Source organism: Octodon degus, unplaced genomic scaffold (genome assembly GCF_000260255.1).
Source record: "Octodon degus isolate 3935 unplaced genomic scaffold, OctDeg1.0 scaffold00045, whole genome shotgun sequence".
Classification (NCBI taxonomy): Eukaryota; Metazoa; Chordata; class Mammalia; order Rodentia; family Octodontidae; genus Octodon; species Octodon degus.
Window position 1 is genome coordinate 7,631,873 of NW_004524621.1, and position 25,811 is coordinate 7,657,683.

The 25,811-nt window shown below is 45.9% G+C and overlaps 1 protein-coding gene across 5 annotated transcripts in view; it reads left to right on the forward strand.

Annotated features, from left to right (window-relative positions):
* The window catches only part of Pcnt (pericentrin), a 114,663-nt gene that overhangs the window by 65,034 nt on the left and 23,818 nt on the right, over positions 1 to 25,811 (forward strand). For all 5 annotated transcript variants that reach the window (XM_023715884.1, XM_023715885.1, XM_023715886.1 and 2 more), the window contains 11 exons: positions 6,347 to 7,201; positions 8,290 to 8,469; positions 10,035 to 10,709; positions 11,370 to 11,472; positions 14,193 to 14,344; positions 19,457 to 19,618; positions 21,081 to 21,254; positions 21,800 to 21,995; positions 23,120 to 23,342; positions 23,539 to 23,689; positions 24,744 to 25,175. In XM_023715884.1, coding sequence (XP_023571652.1) covers positions 6,347 to 7,201; positions 8,290 to 8,469; positions 10,035 to 10,709; positions 11,370 to 11,472; positions 14,193 to 14,344; positions 19,457 to 19,618; positions 21,081 to 21,254; positions 21,800 to 21,995; positions 23,120 to 23,342; positions 23,539 to 23,689; positions 24,744 to 25,175 — 3,303 coding nt within the window. The remainder of the gene's footprint in view (positions 1 to 6,346; positions 7,202 to 8,289; positions 8,470 to 10,034; positions 10,710 to 11,369; positions 11,473 to 14,192; positions 14,345 to 19,456; positions 19,619 to 21,080; positions 21,255 to 21,799; positions 21,996 to 23,119; positions 23,343 to 23,538; positions 23,690 to 24,743; positions 25,176 to 25,811) is intronic.

The window sequence follows — 25,811 nt, forward strand, 5'->3', positions numbered from 1 at the left end:
ATATATTAATATATTATGTAGTTTTGTTTTGAGGTGAGCATAACATATGGGTTGGAGGGAGGAACCAGCACAGACTATCAGGCTTGTATAAAGGCAACAGGGCATGGAATTTATTGTGCCTGGGTGCAGGCAGGCAAAGAGTACTGAGGCTGTCTACAGGAAACAAAGAAAAATGTGTCCCTTTTATAGGGATGGAAGGAAGGCAAGAAACAATAAAGTGGGAGGATTTTAGTAAGCATCAGTAGTCAAAATTCTCTGGGCAGTCTTGCACCTCAGTGGGCAGAGTCCTTGAAGTGTCCAGGTATAAATTTTTGGATGTCTCCAGATGTACTAGAACTTTCAAAATTCCTTATCCTATGTTATCTTCTTGTTTTTGTTTTTGTTTTTGTTTTGCGGAACCGGGGATTGAACTCAGGCCCTTGCGTTTGCCAGGCAAGCGCTTATTCTACTGAGCTATCTCTCTGGCCCCCTATTTTATCTTCTTTATGACATCCTGTGCCAGCTGAAGACAGTTTCAGTGCTGAGCTGAATTCCATTCCGGATGTAGTGCCTCTGCTGGCAAGCAGGTTGGGGGCTAGGAGAGTGCAGTCCAATTCAAGCCTTACGGTGAGGTCTGACTCTGTTGCACAGGCTCTCCAATTCCTGAGCTCCAGTGATGCTCTTGCTTCAGCCTCCAACTTCCCAAGACTATGACTTTTGCCTTGACCTTTAGTTTTATTTTCTTTTCATTCTTATTACACTGTCCAGTATTTCCACTATGAAGTCAGATAACACTGTTGAGAGCACTCTTCTTTTCCTTTTCCTGTTGTTAGGGAGGGAATGTTGGATGTTTCACTATGAGGTATGGGAGCTCTAGGTTTGTTTTATTTTTTTGGTGACACTGGGGATTTTCACAAAGCTATAGCCCCATCCTCCTTTTTCTAAGTTTTTTAGCAGAATCTTACTATGTCACAGAGTTGCCCAGGCTGGGCTCAAATTGATCCTTATGCCTCAGCCCTCCAGACTGCTGGGATTATAGGCATGTGCCATTACACCAGGCTGCTGTAAGTTTTTGGTTTTTTAAAAATAATTTTTACATTTTATTAGCATATGTGTGCAGTTCATGCAGTTTACCGTCATCTTAGGGAGAGGTTACATGTACATATTATAGCTGGTTTCTTTCTGTTTTTTTTTTTTTTTTAAATCCCCCTCCCTTTGCTTCTCCTGCCTCTTCCCTTCCAGTTCCCCTAGCCCTTCTTTTCATCTTTGATAATATTTCTCTTGGCTCATGTGTTCTTCCGTTTTGAAATATAGTTGTGCAGGATATATCAGATTGAGTTGAAAAATGTTGTCTTTTAGGGCTTTCCATTCCAAGCTCTCCTGGCTTTTAAGGTTTGTGTAGCAAAGTCTGCTGTAATTCTAATAGATTTTCCTTTATAGGTAATTTTCTGCCTTTCTCTAACCATTTTTGGCATTCTATCCTTATCTTGGATCTCTGAGATTTTGACTGTGATGTGTTATGAAGAAGGGTCTTTTCTGGCTGTTCAGGGTTCAATATACCTCACTTGTATTTTATTTTACCTTAATCTAAAAGTTTCCAATTCTTATTTTAGTAAACTTTTTTTTTTGATGACATTTGTACTCTCTTCTGATTTTTCACTAATTTCAGTAAATTTTCAATTAGTCTTCTTGGCGTCATGTAGAAGCTAGTGGATCCCTTTCTCATGTTTTATTGTTTTTTAGATGTCTCTTATTAATTGCCCACTGACAACATCCCCATCTTCTAGTTCTGAGACTCTGTTCTTCTGCTGCCCATCCTTTCTATAAAATACTTGATCTCCTGAATTTCTATTTGGAGCCCTCTTATGAACTCTCATCCTTTTCTATGCTGGTCTTGCATGTTTTGCATCATTTTGTTTAGCTCTTCTCTCTTCTTTTTTGTGTTCTTTAAACTCACTGATGATTTTATTTAATTGGTTCATTGTCTTGGTTATTTGTTTTGTTATCTTTTTGAGCCAGGGTCTCTCTGTGTACTTCAAGCTGACCTTGAGCTCACTTTGTAGCCCAGGCTTGTCTCAAACTTGCCATGATCCTTCTGCCTCAGCCTCCTGAGTGCTGGGATTGCAGGTGGGCACTATCACGCCCAACATGCTCAATGTCTTGTTAGGTGTGTCTTCTGTGACTTTGCCAGTTGCCTTAACGATTATGTGATCTCCCCTGATGCCATTTCAATTAATTCAGGTGTGAGGCTTTTGGGTTTTCTGGGTATCTGTTTAGATATGAGGCGAAGGTGTATGTCTTTGGAGGCATTTTGTTGGCCTTTTTCTTTGCTTCTATTTTTATTAATTTTTTTTTTTTTTTGTGTTGAGGCTTGTGGGTTTATTGTAGTGGAAAGTTTTGTTTCCAGTACGTATCCTCTTTTAAGTTATGTCTATTTTTCAGTGGTGTCTTCTGGGTATGGCTAACTACTGGCCTTTGCCTCTGTCCCAGGTTCCAAACCCCTCCCTTTATTTGAGATGGGAGGTTGCAGTGTGTTTGGCCTAGTACCCAGTTCTGCTGGAATGGATCACAGTATTGTGAATGGCACCAAGGCATTGAGGTATTAGCTTCTTAAGAAAATGAAATAGCAGCAATGGCTATGGCACCTTGGCTGTAGTTATAAAATCAGCATCAACGATAGCATTAAAAACAAACAGTAGGGGCCAGGGAGATGGCTCAGTAGAATAAGCGCTTCCTTGGCAAGCTCAAGGGCCTGAGTTCAATCCCCGGTTCCTCCAAAAAAAAAAACAAAAACAAAAACAATATTGACAGACTTTAAGGACAAAGCAAGTACTGCCCTTGTCCATAAAAAAGAGATTATAATTATAGTATGAATATTAAGACAAATCAAATGTTGACTACCGTAAGTATCTACTAAGTGGAACAACTTTACCTCTATAACAATAGTGTAGTGTTCAGCAGCAGTAACATAAATTTAAATATTTATTTAAAGATTCATAAAGCTTTGTAGTTGTACTAGTAAAGGTGGGTGAGGATCTGGAGAGTGAAAAAAAACACAATTTGAAAATTCAGTGGGATATGAGGGAGAGAAAAAAGTAAAATAGGGGATCTGATTAAGGAGTAAAAGGAAGTTAATAGTGATAGAGAGCAGTTGCTATAAAGAGAATGAGAAAAAAGGTTGTGCAGCCAAAACAGGAGATGAAGAAAAACAGAAAAAAAGTTAGAAGAGAAAAAGATAAATAATGAAGAAATTAAAAGAAAAAATGGAGAAAATTTTCCAGTCAAACAAACAAAAATCAAAACATGAAGGAAAGGTAAAAACAAAAATACAAAATAGGAAAATCAAAAGATTGAGTCCTGTGTTATTGAATGAGTAGTTTTCTTTCCATGATCTGTAGTTATGAGATCCTGCTAGTTGGATTTTATTTACCTAGTTCTGGGGCTATAGTTCTCGAGGTGTCTTCCTTGCAGTAGAGGCCCCTCTGTTCATTGCCCCCAGACTGTGGTTAGATTCAAGCCAAGGTATATTCTCACTGCTGCTGGTAAATGGAGAACTCTGTCAGCCTTCTGTTCTCTACTGGATGTAGGCCTCAAGGCAGGGATTCAAATGGGCTGTTGGATTCGATGTAGCTGGTTGCTCCCTTCTTTCCCCAGGTGCCCACATTTGTCCAGGATTGAGTTAGTTGTTTAGTCTTTTTTTTTATGCATTTGGTACAATGTCTACAGGGTTTCACTACATAGGTCAGACTCATAGTAATTCTCCTGTTTTCAGCCTCCCAAGCATTGGGATAATGGAAACATGCCACCCACCATGCCCAGTCTCAATCACTGTCTCAGTGTGCCTCAGGGGTGGGGCCGACATGGCACACAGGGGATCGAACCCTGGCTGTTGCGCTCTGCCTAAGCAGATGCTTTAGTCCACTGAGCTAGTCTTTGATTCCGCTATTCTTTGCTGTCCTCCCCTGGGGTCTGGGGGTTGCTCTGCCATTGCAGGTCTACTGTCTCAGGTAGGGACAGAGTGCTGCCCTGGGTTTGCTCCCTCATATGGGGATTACTCTCACTTTAGGGGATGTTTCTCCACATTTGCTTTCTCAGGTGAAGTGTGGCCCTCTGCTTTCTCATGTGGGGGAGGGCTGCGCCACTCCACTTCAGGTTGGCTCTCTTTGGGTTGGGGGCAGGGTACAACACACATGACCTCTCCCTCTGTTTCTTTTTATGCCCTTCTTTATGCCAAAAGTTAGGAGAATGTTAGCTATCTGGTTTCATGCACATGAATCTGAAGAATATGGATCCCTACCACTGTGGTGTTCCAGCCTCAACCTGACTCTGTCTTGTCATCCCCTCTGCCAGCCCTGTCTTACTCTGGCCCTCAGAGTCCCTCTGCCTATGTTAATATTCTAAGACGACACACGGAGCTGTGTCTGCTAAGACAGCAGTGTTTGTAAATCAAATATCACTTGGGGTGGAATGAATGGATCCTCACTACCCTGCCCTGGAGAATAGGTGGCACTTGGATATAGTCCTGCTGCACTATATTGAGTTGGAAGCAACCATCCTGGCAGAACAAAAGGATTTTTTTTTTTTTTTTTTTTTTGGCTGGCTCAGAATGCCTTCAGGGCATGTTTGGCTGCCTGGAATTGTGGGGATCGAATCACAGCAACCTGAGGCTGACTGCATTTTTGAAGCAGCCACTTAAACAACGGAGCTAAGGGGCAGGCCCCCATCCTGGTAGAACAAAGAGTGACCACACCATGTTCAGGGGAACCCCTGTGTATGCTTTCAGCTGTGGCATACACCCTTTCTCTTAGCTTCCCAAACTGAAGTTGTCCTTCTTTTGATGTCTTCCTGTTTTTGTTTTCTTTGTTCTGTACTAGTTGCACTGTATTCTGATTATAGAATTTAGTTTTTCACATTTTAGAGCCACCTTTATGTGACGACTGTAATATTCTAGGGTTTTGTTTTGCAGTGCTGGGGACCAAACCTAGGGCCTCACACATGCTGGACAAGCACTCTTCCACTGAGCTGTGTCCCCAGCCCAGCTTCAGTACTTTAAATGAAATAACTATGTTGAGCTTATCCCTTCTGTAGTGTGCTCCTTTTCTTGTAGTATAATTAATGCCTTTCGTGAATGGGCAAACACTGCATATGGTCACAAGTGTCCTTGTAGAGCGTGTCATTGTCGTGTGCAGTGCAGGGACATAGGTCTGCAGCTGTGCATTCATATTTGAGAAATGTATGTGTAATGCATAGCTGATACTATTCAAACCAAAATAAAATCAATCAGACTTCTTAGGGTTTTTTTGTATTTGGGGCCAAGTTTGTATTTTAAGTGGTTGTCCAGTATGTATGAGGTCCTGGGTTTGGTCCCCAGCACAGCAAAACAAAACCTTTGTGTGGAGTCATCACACAAACGTAGTTCTGAAGTGTGAAACACCAAGTAACTGTGAAGTAGCTCTAGTAAAACCAGGTATCATTTTTAACTCTCAGGTTTTTTGGGAATTTTTTTTTTTTTTTGGTAGCGTAACATTTTAGATGGTAATAAAGTATATGAAAATTGTTAGAACACAAATTGGTAAGAGTTTTTCTATTTTCTGCTTACAACCAGTAATATCATGAGAGAATTGAGTTTGGAGCCAGGCGTACAGACAGATTTCAACCAGGGTTTCTCATTTACTACTTTTGTGGGTTCGCAAAGATCTTATCTGAGTTGCAATTTCCCCATCTAAAAAATGAAAGGAATAAAATAAAGGGTAAAAAAATAGTGTATTTCTTTCCTTAAAATTGTTGAGGGTTAGGTTGAACAGCATGCATGAAACAGCTCTTGGCACCAGGCATAGTCCAGGGCTCACAGCCCCTATGTTGTGGCAGACAAGCAGTAGCCATGTTTGCGCAAGCTGAATGTACAGTGTCCCAGGTGCATTGAGCTTTTGCTGACACCCATCCTCTGACCAGCTTTCTTGTTTATTCTGTTACTGGGACAATAGCTAAAATGTAAATGCATCATAAGGAAAATGGTATAAATCAACATCATTTAAATATTAGCCAAACAAGCATTTAAATGGTGGTGAAAGCATTATTTTATTGCCATTCTTGACTGAAAAGGAGCCTGTTCAGAGCCTCCTGAACTTGAGAGTCAGAGTTCTGGGAAAGTGGAGATGTAGCTCTAATGTCTTAAGAGGCCTGGAGCCACTGGCACAGAACAAGTGCCATGTGGTGACATTGTTAGTTTGTACCTATCACTGTTTTGTTCTTCAGGTTATCAGATCTCTCTCCTATGGGATGAACTTAGAATGAACTGTGTATCAAAAAGGGAGATGCTGAGGTTTATCTCTTTACAACTTTCCTGTGCAATGTGCTTTTCCTTCAGATTGTGTACCACAGAAGTTCTGAGGTTGAAGAGCTGAAATCCATTATTGAAAATTTGCAAGAGAACCAAAAACGATTACAGAAGGACAAAGCAGAAGAAATTGAGCAGCTCCATGAGGTCATTGAGAAGCTTCAGGGTGAGCTGGCCCTTCTGGGGCCCGTGGTACATGAACTAAGTGACCATCAAGGTGACAGTCTTCATAGTGAGCTGTTGTGTTTCCAGGCTGAGGGCCCAGGTCAGCAGGCACTGCGGGGAGAGCTAGAAGCAGCACTCTCAGCAAAGGAGGCTGTGGCACAGCTGCTGGCTGACCAGGCACACGGGCACAACAAGGCTCTGGAGGCTCTGCAGCAGCGCCTGCGAGCTGCAGAGGAGGCTGCTGCTCAGCAACTGGCTGAGCTTGGACACAGCATGGCCCTCAGGGAGGCCGAGGTTGAGAACATGACCTCCCGAATCCAAGAGTTTGAAGCTGTCCTCAAGGCAAAAGAAACAATAATTGTACAGAGAGATTTAGAAATTGATTCTATGAAAAAGCGGAAAGAGGCTCACTTCGTTGAGCTGGAGGCTGTCCTGTTGGCCTTAGCGCAGTTCCGGCATGCCCTAGAACAGCAGCCCCCAGCCAGCTCAGAACCTCCTGAGCTGCAGCGGCTTCGAGCACAGTGTGTGCGCCTCAGCCACCAGTTGCAAGTACTGAACCAGTGGTTCCTGAAGTGCCAGGTGGAGCTGGACAAGCATCAGGCCCATGGAGGACCTGAGACCCACCTACACCTACATTTGGACACAGAGAGTGAAGACCTGTTAGAGCAGGGAGGTGGCAGCAGGCAACTGGCCTCCCCTCCCCGTGGATGGGGCCCACAGGTAGGCCTTCTTCCGTGTGAGGTTATGGAGGCCTGGCTTTTGTGCCTGGGGCACAGGTGGGGCTTGTCTGGGCATGTGGATGCTAGATTGATTTTACTTTTTCTTGAGTGACTGCTTTTGTTCTAGGCAATGGGCTGCAGTCAGTATTAGAAGCTTCTGCAGGAAAAAAAAAAAGGGAAGGTTTGGAGCCTGCCCTGCCTGGCCTTGGCTGGAATTGACTAGCAAGTCATGCTGGGTCCTACAGTTCTGTAGAGATTGATGATTGATTGATTGATTGTTTTTTGTTTGTTTTGAGACAAGGTTTCACTATCCATTGTGCAAGTCAGACTAGAAGTGATCCTTTTGCCTCAGCCTCCCAAGTATTGGGATTACAGGCATGTGCCACTACACCCAGCTCTGTAAAATTCTAAAATTATTTTAAGTTATGGAAGCTTTTTTTTTTTCATTTTAATGAGAAAAAAGATAAAGTAGCAATAGTTTCAAAACAGGTTAATAGGAAAGTTATAATAACACATTACATATTGTTGTCTTCATAGTAGTTATTCAGAGGACAAGATGCAGACATGATATCTTGTCTAAACAATATTAATACAAACCTTTCTTCCATGTAAGCTTTTAAAAACAGCTCTTCCTTCAATGCTGTAGGGACTATTCTGTAATATGGCATTCACTTGGTATTTCCCTCTCTGGTTCTAATCAGATGCTTTATCTTTTAAATATTTCCCATGTGAAATATAGCGAAGCTCATTTCATTTTAGAACAGAAGACCCTACGTAGATTGTCATTTTTAAATGTCTTGGTTTGATTCTGAGTGAAACTTGTGAGATTAGGTGCTTACTGCCCCCCCCAGCGCAGCTCTAGATAGACCAGCTTCTGATCGCGGGTACCCCAGCTACTCTGCTCCATGGTGTCTCAGTGCCAGGGATGTGAGGTGCTGTCCTGGCCAAGGCCTTGCTCTTATATGCCCCTGCAATGAGCTGTGGCAGGAATGCCTTCCCTGATGGCCTTGGGACAGCCCAGTAGCATCAGAGTTTCTCATTCATTGAACTCTACTTTTAATAAAAATTCTTTCCATTTCCTCTGTCAAGGATGATCTGCAGCCTGCCAAAGTCCTGGTGACACTGAAGGGTGATGACCTCCATAAACCAGAAAGTGTGTTGTCGGTGCTTACAATGTGCAAGAGGCAGCTGGAGGCAGAGCTGCTCTTGGTGAAAAACGAAATGCATCTGAGTATGGAAGATGATACCAGGGCTCCTGGGAGAATGAAGGTACACAGGTGTAGGGAGTGTAGGGGCATGGCGGTGAGCAGGTACTTATGGGGCATGATGGCATGCTCATCCTTAGGATGATGAGGGACACAGCTTGTCCTTCATGCCTGGCTAAGCTCAGAACATTGGCCTGCATAGGATCAGCCATAGGCTGCAGGTGGTAATATGTTGTCTGAGTGCATCTGCCCTTCTATAGTGATGTTCCCTATATATTCTGAAGTTTCCTACAAACTTTAGAACTCTGACACATACATGTTACATGGACTAAGCAGGTAGACATTTGTATTCTAAAGACTGGATTACCATCTGGCTTCACCCTGACACCAGTGTTTGTCAGTGATTATGTCTTATTTTGAAAGATTTTAGATTTAGTTTCTTTTGAACTTTGTATTTTTAGTTCAAGAAAGGTTCATTCACTTCCTTTCCTGGGGGAGAAGGGTGCACTCATGCAACCTCACATTGCCACAAAGTAAGATTCATCCAGAATGTAGTGTAGCACTCTTTGAACCCATGTGTGCCCAAGGCCCCTCCTGGAAGCACTGGTACTGGTTGGAGCTGTTCTTCCTAGAGCATTCCTCATGTGTTTTGGGTGGCCCTGTCCTGCTGCTGTTGGTACAGCTTCCTGTTGTTTGGTCTGCTGCCCACTGTTTTGTCCTCATTGCTATATATAAAACAGACCGAGACCTCTCAGCCATGTTCTGACACCAGTGTTAGATTAGTTTTCCTAAAGAAACTCTCAAAGCATGTGTGGAAGTGTCATTAGTGTACGTGTTACATTGTTATTGGGAAGAAGGGTGGAGGCCCTGACCTCCCAGGCCCCTTTTATCTGTGCCTTGTGTACCACACTTACACTGAGAGCCTGAACAATTCTGAATTCCAGAGTACACTGTTTTCGGAGCAGAGTGTGAGCCTGGGCAAGGCTTTTCAAAGGAGATATATCGATCTAGTTTCCAGTGTCCTGGCTCTGTGCAGACTCTTCAATGCCCTTATGATGGCCACTATGTGATTTTTTATGAACCTTCTTGACCTTCACTGGACACAAGCTAGCAGGCTGCCACATTCTTAAGGGTGCTTTCCATGTTTGTTTACAAGCCACAGCTTTGTTGTAACTGCAGTGCCCAGGTATAAAGCTGTGTTTGGGTATAAAGCTCAGTAATGGTAGGCAGGTGCTCTGCTGCTGGCTATACCCTAACCCTTAATGCTCAGCATCCATGGGCTCTAGTCTTCATTTTCCTCACTTAAAAATAGCTCTTAGGGCCGGGGAGATGGCTCAGTAGGATAAGCACTTGCCTGGCAAATGCAAGGGCCTGAGTTCAGTCCTGGTTCTGCCAAAAAAAAAAAAAAAGAAAAAAGAAAGCAGCTCTTGTTTTCAGTAAATCACCATAAGAATAGGTTATGACAGTAGTCTTCCATGAAATTAAACTTGGAATTCTAAGTATGTGGAAAGATCAAGGTCCCTTTGTGGACACATCTGCACAGGTAATCATAGGCTCTGATCCTGTCTTGTTGATAACTGCATGTTGCTTTGTCCTTTTGTCTTACTGTGTGCCTATTCTTACCTGCAGGGTAAGGGAAAATGGATAGAAGATTGTCAGCTGCGAAAAGTTGATCTCATGGCTCAGGTGCAACAGCTTCAGGAAAAATTGAACTGTCTGGCACATTCTATGGCCTTTCAGGACGTTGACCTTGTTGGTTCCAGGTTCCAGCAGCCCTTGGCATTGACGTACCTGACAGAAAATAGCTCCAGTAGTAGTTTCCACGGCAGGGCAGAAGCAGGCACACTTCCTCCTGTTGATTCACTTAATAGCGATAAAACCACATGGAATCTAACTGATGTTAATAAAAATCAGGATTTCTTGATCAGGAATGAAATGCCAAATTTTCCCATTCAAGAAAAAATAGAACCCAAGGGTGGGTGCCTTTCCTTACGAACCAGTGTTCATGATGGCTTCCTCCATGCTGAGGAGGCAGAGTCCCTGAAGGACCCAGGAAGGGTGCTGGACCTGTCTTCTTGGAGCTCCCCGGAGGTCTTGCGGAAGGATTCCAGCCTCGAGCCCTGCCCCAGCATCCCGCCAACACCTTTCTCAGGTGTGGTGAGTGTCTGCAGTGGTGAGGCCTCCCCTAAGGACTCCATACCGTGGCTGCTGCAGAGCAGCCAGGGTGAGTCCCCTGGGGAACAGATCCTGCTGTGGGCAGCATCTCTGCCGTCTGATGACCAGCCCATGGAGAGAATGGCTGCGGTAGGTACTCCTGCTCTGTCTAGCCAGGGTTTCCAGAGGGACGTGTCATAACAGCTGCCATTGTTGGCTCATGGCATATGGCACCTCCTGGGCGGGGCACTGCAGGACTAGGCCCGCGAGTTGTGGCTACTTTAGGGTTCTCACCATACCAGCTGCTATGGTGGCCTGGCAGAGGCCACCAGGGGCTCCTTCACTGATACAGATTCTGACAGCATAGTCATAAAGCCATCCTCTTGTGTAATTTGTCTAAAATGGTTTTATATTTAGTTCAGTGATATTTCATATTTCACAAGTTGCACATGTGATGCTAATTAATTTTAAAACAACTATTTCTCAGGCCATATTTTGCCTAACATTGTTGGGATTTTGTATATATTGAGTAAGAAGATTAGGGGATACTATCTGAGGTATCCTGTCATTTCGTGCAAGAACTTAAAAAATTCTGAATATTTGCTAGTGGCTACTTAAGTGCTGTGATTAAATCTAAGTTGTTGGGAGCACGTGGCCTCAATGTGTTCATGAATTCTGAATGTATTGATCTATGTCCTACAGAAGAAGATCATAAATTGGCCTTAGAAAGTTTCTGTGTGGCAATTTTAGCTCTGTAATATAATGAATTACTATTTTGTGACCGTCTAAAAGTCTGCCCTATCTGAACAGGAGAAGGATGTCGAAGATTTTACTGTAACATCTTTTGATTCTCGAGACATGTTAAGATCCCCTCCTCCTGGGTTAGAAGGAAGAAATGATGAGAGTGAAAAAAGTGAGTCAGTCATGTTTTCTTATTTGCTGTTTTATCAGTTATAGAACACAGACTTGTAGGAAGAATGCTGCTGTGTCCTCCAGCATTCATGTTCCCCATGTCCTCAGTGCTCTGAGTGCAAGTTCTAGACCTGATGCCATTTGGCCCCTCAGTACTCCCCACTGTGCATTTCATAACATCTGGGTTGCAGCAGCACACTCAACACCAGGAGTTTCCACTGCTCCACGGCTGATATTTTGTTTTCCAACCTTCCTCAGATTTTACCAGTTGTCCCAGTAGTGCTCTCTACAGAAAGCTCTCCTGACCCCTGTTCCAGATATTCCAATGCCAGGCACACAGAGTGGGGAGGAGGCAGGCCAGGTGTGCCAGCGCTTGCTTCGTGCTCCATCTGCCCAGCCTGCCTGCACACGCCTCTTCTGCATTTCTTCAGGTTTCCACACACTGAATTTGGGGAGAGTAGGGCAGTGGTTTGTAGGGTGCTGTGTTCTCTCTCTGCCCTCATGGCAGGAAGTTTGTGGAGTCACCATAGGCCCCTTGGCTATGATTGTAGCCACAAGGCTTTCTTCTTTTTTCATGGGAGGGTTTTCTATGAAGAGACTTGGGGACTGTGAATATTCTCTTGAGCTCTCAGCCCTTGGCCTTGGCCTTGGCCTCCAGCAGTTAATGCCTAGACCAGCAACTGTTGTGGTGGTTGGTTGTCAAACCATCATCTTTTAGCTTCATATTTTCTTCTACTGTATAATATTTCCCTCTTCTAAGTTAGCATGTGATGTTTTGATTTTTAAAAATCATTGCCTCTTATAGTGATTTTGGAAATAAGATGAGAGTGAAATGTAATTCATTGTAAATTTAGCATAATGGAATGTTAATACCAGAAATGTTTGTTCGTTTTGAGACAGTCTTGCCATGTATTTTGGGCTAGCTTTGAACTCATAGTAATCCTCATGCCTTAGCCTCCCAAATCCTGGGATTACAGGAGGATGCCACCACACCCAGTTCATTTTATTTTTCATTTATTCCGAGTCACAAACAGGTGATCAGTTGAGCTGTGTACATGCTGCACTCTGTGGTAGCCATCTTGTTGTCCTAACTCAGGATCACTGTCCCCTGGGGACATCCACTGGGTCTGATTGTTAAAATATGATAATTTGTTTATTTTCAGATTACTCTTGCCATTTAAAATAACATTTGGGGGGCCGGGGAGATGGCTCAGTGGATTAAGCGCTTCCCTGGCAAGTGCAAGGGCCTGAGTTCAATCCCTGGTTCTGCAAAAAAAAAAAAAAAAAAAAAAAAAAAACCACACATTTGGCATAGCAGCAGACCTACTTACTTCATCTTTCTTGTCACATGTATGCCTCTTGCCCACTTGGGTTGTTCCCTTGTTCCTTGTTCTTTACATGTGCCATTGCTGGTCCAGCAGTCCCCTGGACCCACCTCCTTTATTATATGAAAGCTTCTTAAGAAGTGTTTGACAGGAGACAACCTCTTTGGGAGAGCTTTTCTGTTTCTGTGGTGTCTCATCATCAGTGTCGAGTTTGTATGCTATGGGCCTGGAGCTCTTGTCCAGCTCTTGTCCTGCAGCCCTGAATCCTCAGGTGACTGGAGACCATGGCGATAGGCAGGACTTAGCAGTGTGTCTCTTATCTCAGAGAACTTCTTTTTGTTTTTTAAGCCATTTTCCCCATGTTTTCCGTCCTCTTTCTGTAATTCTTACTAATGAAATAATGGACTTCTTAAATTTTCTTTGCTTCTTCTACGCATTTTTGTTCTCATTTCTAAGAGATTTGTCAAGAACTTTGACTTAACCTTTGCAGTGAGCTTTGTGCTTGTATTCTGACCCTTTGTATGGCTAAGAATGCTTCTCATTCCCCAGCGCTCCTTTCTCTTGTAGCTTCATTTCTTTGTCACCTGAGTAATGAGCCCTTTCCTGTTTCTCTTCAGATGTTAACTATAATCTTTCTGGTGTTTTCTTCTGTGGCTGTCTCTTCATTGTGCTGTTTGGTTAGAACTTTTGCTTTTGCATGTCTGAGGTGTTGGATTGACCCATCCTCACAGCAAGACCTTGTCTTTATATCTCTTTGCACTCTGCCTAGAGCTAGAGCTCCTGCCAGTGAGCTGGGTGCTGGTGAGGGAGCTTTTCCACTGGGTGCTGCCTCTCGCTGGCTTCATGTCCTGCCTCATTCTCACAGGCTTACCTGGGCTACAGGCCCAGGGCCTGTTGTATGTGTACAGTGGAAAGGCTGAAGGCTCCACTGTCAGACAGGGTGTCTTGTGCCCTTCATTCTGGACTACATTTGGGGATTTCCCCACTCCACCTCACTGCATGGCGAGTCCAGCACAGTCACTTATCCTGAACCAGACACTTGCTTCCCTTCAGAAGTGCCCAACTTCACCTCGAGGTCACACCCTTGCTCTGTTGCTATGAGGTGTGTAAACTCTGTGTGTGTCCTGCTGCTCTTGACTCAGGTCTGGTTGTTTGTGGGCAGAAGGACCAGCACATCAACTTTGTAAAAGAGCTAAAGTACCCTTGAAGTTTAGGTTTAAGTCATGGAGATTAAATATTGAAACTGCAGTCAGTGTCTCTTCATGTGTGCAGTCCTGATCTTAGTTATATGTTATAAAAATGCTTTTACCACTTTTGCCTGGTGCTCATCAGTGTTTTGTTTTGATGGGAGGAGCTATGGAGCTCTAGTTCAGCACTGACCCTGTGGTGCTCATAGGTGATGGCCCAGGCAATGGAGCGATGCTGAATCTTGGGTCCAGAGGGCCTGCAGCTCCTGCTGCTGGTCCTGTGACTGCTGCTCCCATCTCCAGAGGGTTTCTGCAGCCACCAGGAGTAATGCAGAAGGAGGTCCACACTAAACATGTGAAGGTGAGGCTGATGGGGACCAGGGAGGCACTTCACACCTGCCACCCCAATAATGACACTGTGTGTGAGTCCTACATGAGTGGCTCTGAAGGTCAAGTATTCTAATTTTATGACTTCTGTGTTTCTAGAAGGAGAGGTGCTGCCACTGAAGGGCACTGTGATTGTGGGAGGGGGATGGGCTCTGCCTGTGTTTCTGAGTTCATGGAGACAGAAAAGAGGAGTCATGTTCCTGGATTCCATTATCAAAATTTATGATCCTTTGGGAAGTGACGTTTGTTTGTTTGTTTGTTTGTTTGTTTGTTTGTCTTTGGAGACAGACCTCAGGCACCCTGTGTGTATGAGCTGGGCCAATGGCCCCTGATACCCTGTGAGGGCTAATTAGGTGTGTAGGACCTGAGGGAATACTCCCACCAGCTTTTCTCTCAAATCCACTGCTTGCAGGAGAACAGTATCTTGTCCCTCCCAGTTGTCACAAGTGTCTTCTCTGAGGGTAGCACTCACCAGGGAGACAGTGTGTCTTGCTGTCATATCGACCAGGTTGTTTCTGGTGTTAATTGTGTACAGCGCAGGTGTCACCATGAAAACATCCCAGTTTGGCCATCAGCCCCAAATGCCTTTTCCTGATATGTTGTCCTCAGCAGGAGGAAGGTAGTGACATTTTCAGGCATCCTACAGAGGGGAGACCTATAGGTCTCTTGTTCTGCATTTCACTTACGTGATGAATGGGCCTCTCTTTGCTCAGTGGCCTGTGCTGCTTTTCTAGGGCTCTTAGAGCTTTAGCTGTTGGTGCTGGAGGGATGCCCTCTCCAGAGGAGAGGGAGGAGCCACTTAGACACAATTGAGCAGGTCCCTTTGTTGACAAAACCACTGGCATCAGCAGAGCTGAAAAAGTGAATGGTACCATCCCCCTACTGAGGATCAAGATATATATATTCCCTGTGTTCTCACATAGTTAATGTAGCCTCAATGTCATTGATACTAAGTTCTGAAGTTGTATTTAGAATAATCCTTATTGTACTCTTCTAAGAATAGAAATTGGAACCTGGTATGACTGCACATGCCTCTAATCCTAGCACTTGACAGGCTGGGGCAGGATTGTCTCAAATTTTGAGGCCAGCTTGAACTACACAGACCCTGTCTCAAAAAACAAATAACAAAAATCATGCCAGTTGTGCACACCTACAATCCCAGCACTTGTGAGGCTGAGGCAAGATTGCCATGAGTTGGAGGCCAACCTGAACTAAATATTAGCAAGACCCTATCTCAAAAAACAAATTAAAAATCCCAAAAGAATGAAAATTAGCATAATTGGTGGTTTCTTTCTTTCTTAACATTCCTCCAAACTTCATGCAGTATAAAATACCAAAGAAAGGTTTTCCTACCCAAGCAGCCTAATAATAGCAGAGTTCCTAATTTTGAGAAATAAGGTTGTATTTTGTATAGTAATTTAAAAAGAAAAGCTAGAAGAGATTCCAAGGGTCTTTGAGAAAGGAGCCCCAAAATTTTATGAGGGCAGGGTAGGGCTGGGCTAGATCAGACTCAGGCCACACAGAACCAAAAATCCTGAAAGGGGCTGGTGAGATAGCTCAGCAGACTAAGTGCCTATGTAGGCAAGCTAAGGGATCATGGTTCAATCCTCAGCACTGCAGGCTGCACTGGCCCTGCCCCCTGGTGCGCTGAGCCTGCCACTAAGCCCGGATGTGGTGGCACATGCCTGTAATCTCAGCACTGGGGAGGCTGAAAACAGGTGGATCACTGAGTCTGAGCTGCGTAGTGAGGCCCTGTACCAAATACATTTTTAAAAAAAAATCCTAAAAGGTGGTTTCTGTTTGATTTCTTAGACTGTTTCAAACTAGCATTTCCTTTTATTATGTATTTCTAAACTGTCTTTCTGGAATATTAGAGCACCTTTTAGCCATGTGCAGGTACAGTGAGGACCCCAGTTGGCTTGCCAGTTGGTGAGCACCTGCTTACACCAGCTGGCCGGATGCCATATGGGCTGCTGCTTCCTTAGCATGTGTGGGTACCTGGTCTTTATGTGCTTCTCCTGTGTGGTCTCCATGTGTGGTCAGTTTGCATGTGTGGGCCATAGGTAGTCTGTGGTTTTTGTATGATCTTTGTGTGGTTTCCATGTATGGGTGCCATGTAGGTGCTCTGTAGTCCCCACCTGGTCAACACATGTGGTCTCCATGTATAGTTTCTGTGTATGGTTCCCATATAGTCCCTGCTTTCTCCCTATGTGTGGTCTCTGTGTTGTTCCTGTTTGTAATCACCATGTGACCTGTATGTGTGTTCCCTGTGTGTTTCCCATGTGTGGTTACCAAGTGGTCCCCTTATGGTTTCTCTGGGTGTGGTCACCATGAGTCTACATATGTATTTCTTATGTGTAGTTCCCATGTGGTCCACATGTATTCATATCTGTGATCAGTTTGTGTGTCCCTGTTGGTTCCTTGTGTGTCCCCCATGGAGTCTCCATGTGGGTTCTCCATATATGTTCCCAATGTGGTTCTTCTGTTGTACTCCACATGGCCCTCGTGTATCCACCATTTTTGTAGCTCTGACGCTGGGCGCTGGGAAGGTTGGGTCAGCACAGGGAGGTCCTGAGCAGAGGAGGTCCAAGTCATGTTCAGTTACCTCCAGGAGCCATGAATACAGGATGTGTAAGTGGAAGAGCTGTGGGTCAGCAGAAGTAAATGAGGACCTTTGGGCAGAAGAGATAGGAGGCTGACTGCCTGGTAGGAAGCATGTGTAAGGTGCCACTCCCATGATGGAACATTCTCAGTCGTAGTAACTGGGCCCTATGCAAGACCATCATTCCATTGACCAATTGCTCAGCTGCCTACAGTGTTCAGTGCTGGTGGGCCATGTTATCACTTACCCAACATGGGAAAGCTCAGCTCAGCAAGACATGATGGGCCTGGAGAGGAAGGTGGGAGCTGAGGCTGTGTGGATTGTAGGGTTTACTTAGGAGATTTATTTACATTTGTTTGTTTGTTTGTTTATTTATTTATTGCAGAACTGGGGATTAAACTCAGGACCTTATGTTTGCTAAGCAGGCACTTATTCTACTGAGCTATCTCCCCAGCCCCTAGGAGATGTTTTTAGATAAGATTTTATTCTCGTTCTTAAGTCCAGGGGGAAAAATGTATTTTAAAATATAAAAAATGGAATAAGTTTTTTTTTTTTTTTTTTTTTTTTTCTTTCCTGAAATGCCTTCAGGGCACTTTTGGCCAGCGGGGAGTTGTGAGGTTCGAACTCCAGGAACCTGAGGCTGACAGCTTTGTGGAAGCAGCCACTGAAAGGACTGAGCTAGGGCCAGGCCCCCTAAAATATAAAAAATGAGCCAGGCATAGTGGCGCATGTCTGTGACCCCGATACTTGGAAGGCTGAGTCACAAAGATTGTTGCAAGTTTGAGACCAGCCTGGGCTACAAAGTGAGCTCAAGGCCAGCCTGAACTGTGAAGCAAGACCCTGTCTCAAAAAGACCCCCCGCAAAAAAAAAAAAAAAAAAACAAAAAAAACCCCGTAAAATCTGTTTATAGGCTTATTGTCTTCAGCCAGGATGTGATTGGCCACTCAGCTTTCACTATTCTTTGTGCAAATAGAGATAAGGGCTGTGGGGCCATCCCACTTGCTCACCCTTCTCCTGACTGGAGACCTCAACTTCACATCAGTTTTATATGAAACATAGTGCTAGGGACCTGTACATACTAGGCAAGTGCTCTACCACTGAGCTACAAATATATTTTTAGAGTAAAACTGTCAGATTGTCTCTAACATCAGTCAGTATAATGCACAGTATGGTTCCTAACACCTTTTTGTTGTTGTTGTTGTTGTTGTTTTTGGCCAGCTCAGCCCACCATGAGGGTGGGGCTGACAGGTCATGTGGTGCGGGGGATTGAACCTTGGTCCCCTATGGCCTGCCTAAGCTTGCCTAAGGCAGCTTTAGACCACTGAGCTATCTTGCTGGGCCCCTAAAACTTTTTTTTTTTTTTTGTATTTTAGGAAAGGGTCTATAGGGTGTTCAGGGTCTCATTGCTAGATCCAGATTCTAAGTGATCCATCTGTTTACAGCCTCCCAAGAGCTGGGATTACAGGCACACACCACCATACCCAGTCTAAGTTGTCCTCTCAGTGCACCCCGGGGGCAGGGCCAGCACGGCAGGCCAGGGGATTGAACCCCCTAGCCCCTGTGCCAGCTTGCAGGTGCTTTAATGTGCTGAGATATTTGGCTGGCCAACACTTTTAATATATCATGGCAAAATACATTTCCAACTAAGTTATACTCTATCATAGGACCTGTTGTTGCTTAATTCTGCATTTCCCACATTTTGGACTTTGTTAGGTTTTTTTTTTTTTTTTTTTTCTTTTCAGAACCAGGGATTGAACTCAGGCCCTTGCACTTGCCAGGCAGGCGCTTATTCTACTGAGCTATCTCCCTAGCCCCATTAGTTGTTTTTTTTACCTCACATTTCTAAGTCAAGTGTCTCAAATAGGAGCTTTTTTTTCCAGCTGTGGTATGGCCAGACTCAGTGGCACTGGACTCTCACCAGGCACTGGCTTCTAAGCCCCCTTCTCCCTCTCTTATCCCTGCTGAGCAGAGCTAATATCCCTCATGCCCTGTCTTAAACCCTCCTGGCCCAGTGGTTTAAGGAGATTACACTGCACCCACAGACTTGTGGGCTGCAAGGACTGTTGTTCTCAGGTCTTCAGCCTGCAGTTGATGTTGGCCGCCAGTTGTGTTGCATGTAAGGACTTTTATGTGATCTGGACAGGGACATTTTCATACTCTTAGCTCTGGCCAGACTGGCCCAGGTGTAGTGGAGATTTATCACTCTGAAAGGGATGGGTGGGGTGGAATGGACTAGAGTGGGGCTGGCCTTGAAGGAGCTTATCCAGAATCCCTTTTCAACTTGGTTTCTTGGTTCTCCCAGGAAGTTGTGCGATGGATGGCTGTTTGGAATGCCCCCTCATGGTGCCTTGTGGGTAGCAGAATAACCATCCTCCTGTACTGTAGCCTGTTCCTCATGCAGCACCAAGCTGTGGTGGCCAGTGTAGTGCATGTAGGAATGGCTTCAGACTGCTTTTCCCTTGCTGGTGTTTTTCTCCCTGTAGGCTTTGTTGCAGATGGTGTCTGATGAGAGCCACCAGATTCTGGCCTTGTCAGAGAGCCGAGACCTCCCCAGCACCCTTAGCAAGGGGGAGCCACATGCTTCCCTGGCCTGCTTCCCAGGCAAGAGGCAAGACCTGTTGGAGGTGGCCCCTGAGAAACAAAAGGTACGGAATTGTTCAGTAAGTGAGAAAGGGGCTTCTTTTTCTTTGCTTTATTTTCTCGATGCTGGGGATGAATCCAGGGCCTGGCATGCTAGGCCTAGGGTTCCACATCCAAGCTACACTGTAGCTGAGGAAATGCACTTTGTGTGCATCCCACTGTTTCCAAAGGACCTTCAAGCTCACAGCAACCAAGGGGAGCCCTGCATAGAGACAGGAGTCTATACAGAGTGAAAACAAAACCTACAGCCCCCATCCCATGGCCAGGCTGGCTCTGACTGCTGTTCCCAGCGATGTGCCCTGGTGGCTCTGTGTGGTCAGAGGGAAGTAGTCTCCTATGACCTGAGGAGACAAAGCGAGAGGTATTCTGCTCTAATGGCTCTGAGAACCTATGGGGACCTGCAGGCAGACCCCACATTTCTTCCTTCCGCCGTCCAAACCTGGTCTTACCCTTAGACCTGGCCTCTGCCCATCATCCATTATCACTTATCAGAACCCAGAGGCCATCACAGCATAAGAAAATGGATACTGAGCCCCATTCTGGGCCTCAGAATGAGCCTCACTCCACCTCCCCTGCAGTCCCCATCCCTTGCTTCTTCCTGCTAGGGTGAACATGCCAGGAGGGAACGAAGGGCTGTCCCTATGCCAGGACAGTGATAGCCTGTGGCTGGAACCCACTAGGTGACCACCAACCCTGCCTCTCACAGGCTGTGTATTACTGAGCCATGAGGTGCCTGCTCCTGGCCACATCCCTGGATACTACTGTGCCCTCTCTAGACCAGGGCCCAATTGGTGCAGCAATGAGAAGAGGAAAGTCATTCAGGACCTCTTGCTTGGTAGAATTTCACCATCTTCTCTTGTTCAGATTCTGCTTAATGATGGTGGTCGCTGTCTCTCACACTTTTATGTCCCCTCCCCTGTCAGAGTGGCTGCCTTTGCTGTCCCTCTGCTCAGCTGCTTTGATAAAACACCACAGATTTTATTTCAAATGGGTCTGGGTGCTAGGAGTATGGGATCTGGTGCCAAGAGGGCAGGGCTCAGGTCAGGGCCCAATTCTTATAGATGGCTCTTCCTTGTTGGGTTCTTATTCAGAGGGAGGGGGGGGGAGAGAGAGAGGTGGAGGTGGAGAGAGTGAATACTGTTGCTTTTTCTTTTTCCTATGAATGATCATAGCCCAACTTGATGTAGAGTACCCTGTAACCACGTCAGCCTTAATGAGGTCCTGTCTTGATGTACAATCTTGCTGGGGATCAGGGTCGGATATGTAAATGTAAGGGACCCAATATTCAGCCTACACACTGCTTACAGCATGCAGTGGGGAGAGCACTAAGGCATTTTCCCTTTCCTTTCTTCCTCTCTCCCTTTTTCTTTCTTTATTTAGTGGTGCTGGGGATGCAACTCAGGGTCTCATGCATGCTGATTACCTGCACCCCAGCTCAACACTAAGGTTCTTTCTTCAACTTTGCAGGAACCCCTGGTCTCAAGCCTTGACTGGAAGGGGAAGTTTTTACAGGCTACACAGGAGATGTTTGAGAGGGAGCGGGAGATGGTGCAAGCAGAGTTGCAGCCCAGACACAGTGGCTCAGACCCAGTTGATCACAACTCCCCATGCAAGAAGTTGGAGAAGGTTGTCCAAGAGCAGGTGAACAATAGCCCCACATCTGTGCCTTGGAGCCAGGAAAGGGTGATGGAATCTGCTTCTCTGAATTTTATTCATGTGCTGTTCATGAATATGGATATGAAAGTGACTGGCTGGAGAAGCCCTGTGTGGTGTTGAGCATTCACACATGGGGCCTCACAGACTCCACTGGTTCTCCCTGAATCTCACTCCTGTGGACAGGAGAGCCATTTCCAGGCGCCTCCTAGCTATAAAGCACCGTGCACACATGATGACCATTAGTTGTGGGACAGTGTGGCCCCTGTTTGTACCCTGGCACCCAGACAAGCAGACCTGGGCTGAGAACAAGGGGCTGCATAACTGTTCACCAGGCAGAGCTGCAGGGAGAGCCCTAGGAACAAGGTCTGAGTATTGCACACCCCTCCTTATTTAGGGTCAACAAGCTGTGCCCTGTGGTGTGGGAAGCTAGGGCTGCATAGGGTAGGCTGTGGAAAATGGAGTGTGCAGGCCTCCTGCCTTGCTGCCTGGTGCCCTCATGTTTCACACGGGATCTCTTCTCTCCACCCCAGGGAGACCTACAGGAGAAGGCCTGGGAACACCTTTGCATGCCTGACAGGAGCAGCCTGCTGTTGGAGATTCAGGCTCTGCGTGCCCAGCTGCGTATGACGCACCTGCAGAACCAGGAGAAGCTGCAGCAGCTGTGCACAGCACTCACAAGCGCAGAGGCCCGCAGCAGCCGACAGGAACATCAGTTGCGCAGGCAGGGTAGGTGCTGCCCCAGAGCCCTGCAGGGGCAATATGTGAGCCTAAGGAAGCTGGTGCTGGAGTTAGAGAGCCTGTCATCAGTTTGCACTTCTGACTTAGGCTCTTGGGAAGTTTTCTGTGGACAAGTCTTCTGTCAGCTGTTCCTTTTCCTGGCTTCTATGCTAGGCCGACCCTGGGCAGATGCCTTTGCTTACTCCCTGTTGCTCATTTGTGAGTTCTGTATGAGGAGGCACCTCTGTTCCTGCTTGCACCTGTCAGGGAGAGTAGCCTAGCAGGGGCTATAACCTTGTGTGCTAGGGCTTTGCCAGCACGTTTGCATACCGAGGGGCCTGGCCTGTAGTTTTCTTCCCCTTTGCCCTTTTCTAACCAGGGTGCCTGAAAGCACTGGCCTCACAAAGGGAAGCATGTCTTCCTTTGTATTTTCTAGAAGAATTTGTTCAGAATGGGGCAGTTTCTTCCTTATCTTCTGATAGACTTTTTCAGTGAAGCCATATGGGCCTTGGGTATTTTTCTGTGGAGGGCATGTGGTCTGTGAATGGTGGGGTTTGCCTGCACTGTAGGAAGGCCTTAGAGTTATATTGTCAGTGCTGGTCGCCATGCTCCCGACCTGAAGAGCAAGGCCTAGGAGGAGATGAAATATCCCTGAGGGGCCTGACTCCCTTAGAAACTATGGCTTCTAGGGCCGGGGAGATGGCTCAGTAGAATAAGCACTTCCCTGGCAAGCATAAGGGTCTGAGTTCAATCCCTGGGTCCACCAAAAAGGAAAAAAAGATAAAGAAACTATGGCTTCCGTTCTCAGAAATGTCCCACTCCTACACTGTAGCAGTAATGGGGGCGAGCTCTGTACAGTCAGGTCCAGCAGGTGTCCTCTAGCTTGCAATAAGTTTGTATGTTTTTCTATAACATGAAATCATGGTGGCATAGCAAGCAGGATGTGCTGTCTTTGAGCATCTTGAGTACATATAGGTTTTTTTTTTTTTTTTTCTGTGTTTTTTAGGGAAGGGTCTACAGGGTGTTCAGGGTCTCATCCCCTATTTAATGAATGTCCTTTTTGACTTAACATCTTTTTCTGTTTATCAGTTTGAACTCATGAATAATGCTGTCATGTTTTTAATCTTTCTCAGTTGAATTGTTGGCATATAAAGTTGAGCAGGAAAAGTGTATAGCAAGTGACTTACAGAAAACCCTGAATGAGGAGCAGGAGAGAGCAAGGAGCGTGCGGCAGCTCTTGACAGTGGAGCAAAGCACGGTGCAGGACCTGCAGTCGGAGCTGCGTGAGTGCCGACAGGAAAACGCAAGGCTGCTGGAGTCCCTCGGCGAGGCACAGCGTGAGGTTCTCCAGCTGAGGTGTGGCCCTGCCCGCCTGTTCTTTTTCAGTTGAAGTCCTACTGTTCTTGGGTCTACAGTGGTTGGTGGGGCTACAGGAATCTTTGGATTTGGGGTCTGGGAATGAGGGATAGAGCCACATGGATGGGGCCAGGGGACCCCATCACCACCACCTCCACCTTGCCTCTGCCTGACCTGGAATGGTGTCACTGCACAGGTCCTTGCTGGATGGGAAGGAAAGTGACCTGAAGGTTGCGCTGGAGGAACTGGAGCATGAACGAGGAAAGGAACGTGTCCTCCAGGCCCAGCAGGAAGAGGAGCAGCTGCGGCACCTGCAGAAGGAGGGCCAGAGCTCGAAGGCCCTGGAGGTAACTGGTTACCCAGGCTATCCCAAGAAGTGCATCAGAAACAGAAAATTGCCCTCACTTATCTTTCTTCCTTTTTTCTCTTTGAAACAGCATCTCACTGTGTAGTTCAGGCTGGCCTTGAGCTCATTATGTAGCCCAAGTAGGCCTCTTAGGAGTGCTGAGATTATAGGCATGTGCTGCTATGCCCAGCCTGCCTTTCTTTCTTTCTCTTGTTTGTTGCAGCATGTCCATTCAACAGGAGTTTAAAGCACTGAGATAGGGCTGTATTTTCAGGCAAAATAGTCATTGGCTGTGCTTACCCACTACAAGGCAGACAGCCGTAATGGCCAGGAGTTCATGTGACTCTCCTCAGTGGCCTACTCTCTGTGAGCATGTGCTTCTGGAAGGGACATGCAGTCTCCTGACAGGCTGTGCACTGTAGCAGTAATGGGAGAGAGCTCCGTACAGTCAGGTCCAGCAGGTGTCCTCTAGCTTGCTATAAGTTTATGTTTTTCTATAACATGGAATCATGGTTGCATAGCAAGCAGGATGTGCTGTCTTTGAGCATCTTGAGTACATATAGGGTTTTTTGTATTTTTTAGGGAAGGGTGTACAGGGCGTTCAGGGTCTCACTACTAGATCAGACTCATAGTGATTCTCCTGTTTACAGCCTCCCAAGAGCTGGGATTATAGGAATGCCATCCCACCGTGCCCCAGGGGCGGGGCTGGCATAGCAGACCCAGGGATCAAACCTCTGGCCCTTGCATCTGCTTGCAGGCACTTTATTCTGCTGAACTATTTGGCCAGCCCTGAGTACATACAGTTTTTGAGGCAGGGAGAAAAGGCCCATCATTGAATCCAGCAAGTACTTGTGCTCAGTACTCCTTCTGAAGTAGTTCATCTGTGCAGTCAAAATAAAAAAAGCTGTTGTACATACTTCTATCCATGGAACAGTTCTTAAAAGATGTCTTTGCTGGGTGAAAGTATGCAAACAGGTCTGGTCAGGAAAGCTTTATACTGTATGTATTTTCATTTTGAGTATTTAACTTTTACATTTGTTTTTTCACCAATATAGGAATTAAAAGTTTCTCTGGAGAAGCAGTATGCTCAAAACAGCCAATTGTGTGTTGCATTGAAGCATGAGCGGACAGTGCGGGAAAACCTACAGCAAGAGCTGCAGATAGAGCAGTCTCGCTGTGAGGCCTTGCTGGTGCAGGAGCGGGGCCGGCTCTCTGAGCTCCAGAGGAGCCTGGAGGCTGAAAAGAACCATGTGCTAGAGCTGTCAGAGGCCTTGCAGCACGAGCGACTACTGACAGAGCAGCTTAGCCGTGGTGCTCAGCAGTCACAGGCACATCATACCATGTTGCGAAAGCTGAAGGCAGAGAAGGCCCGAGTGCTAGAGCTGCAGGCCACACTCCAAGTGACCCAGAAGCAGGCCCTGCAAGCTCAGCAGCAGCTGGAAGCCCAGGTGCAGGAGCGCTGTGCAGAACTTGGGAGGGAGAAAGAGGTGAGTACCACCTTAAGATTGGTTGTAAACACCCAGCAGACCCACATATAGGAGCTGAGATCTTTCTGAAGGGTGGTAGGGAGAAACCAGCTTGGTTACAGGCAGAGTTAGAACAGTTGAACCCCTGAACGAACACACAAGGAGGACAAAGTAATTGAGGAAGAGAATAGAACCTGGGCTGAGCCTCATCAACTCAGAGAAGGGGAGGAGTGGGAAGAGGCAAGGAGAAGCCGGTGAGAGCCTTCTGCACAAGTCATGACACTTAAAAGATCACTGAGGAGTGACTGGACTGTTAGGAGAGGTGGTGTGGGGTTCTTCTTAGCCTCCTTGGTTTCTTTGGTTTCGTGTGTGTATATGTCTGTGTGTCAGTACCACACTGTGGAATACTGTAGTTTATAGCAAGTTTTAATTAGGGTTTATCATTAAATATTGTTTGGCTCTTTGGTCCCTTTGCAAATTCCACGTGACTCTACATCATGGATCACTTTCCTCTTTGGCCTCATAATCTCCTTGATCAGAAAATTTGGGACACTACCGAGTTACATGACATTACAGTACAAGTTCTCATATGTCCTGAGTCTTAAGTGACCTTGGAAGGCTACGGCCAAAATGTTGGCTTTCCGTCCAGCCCTCCTT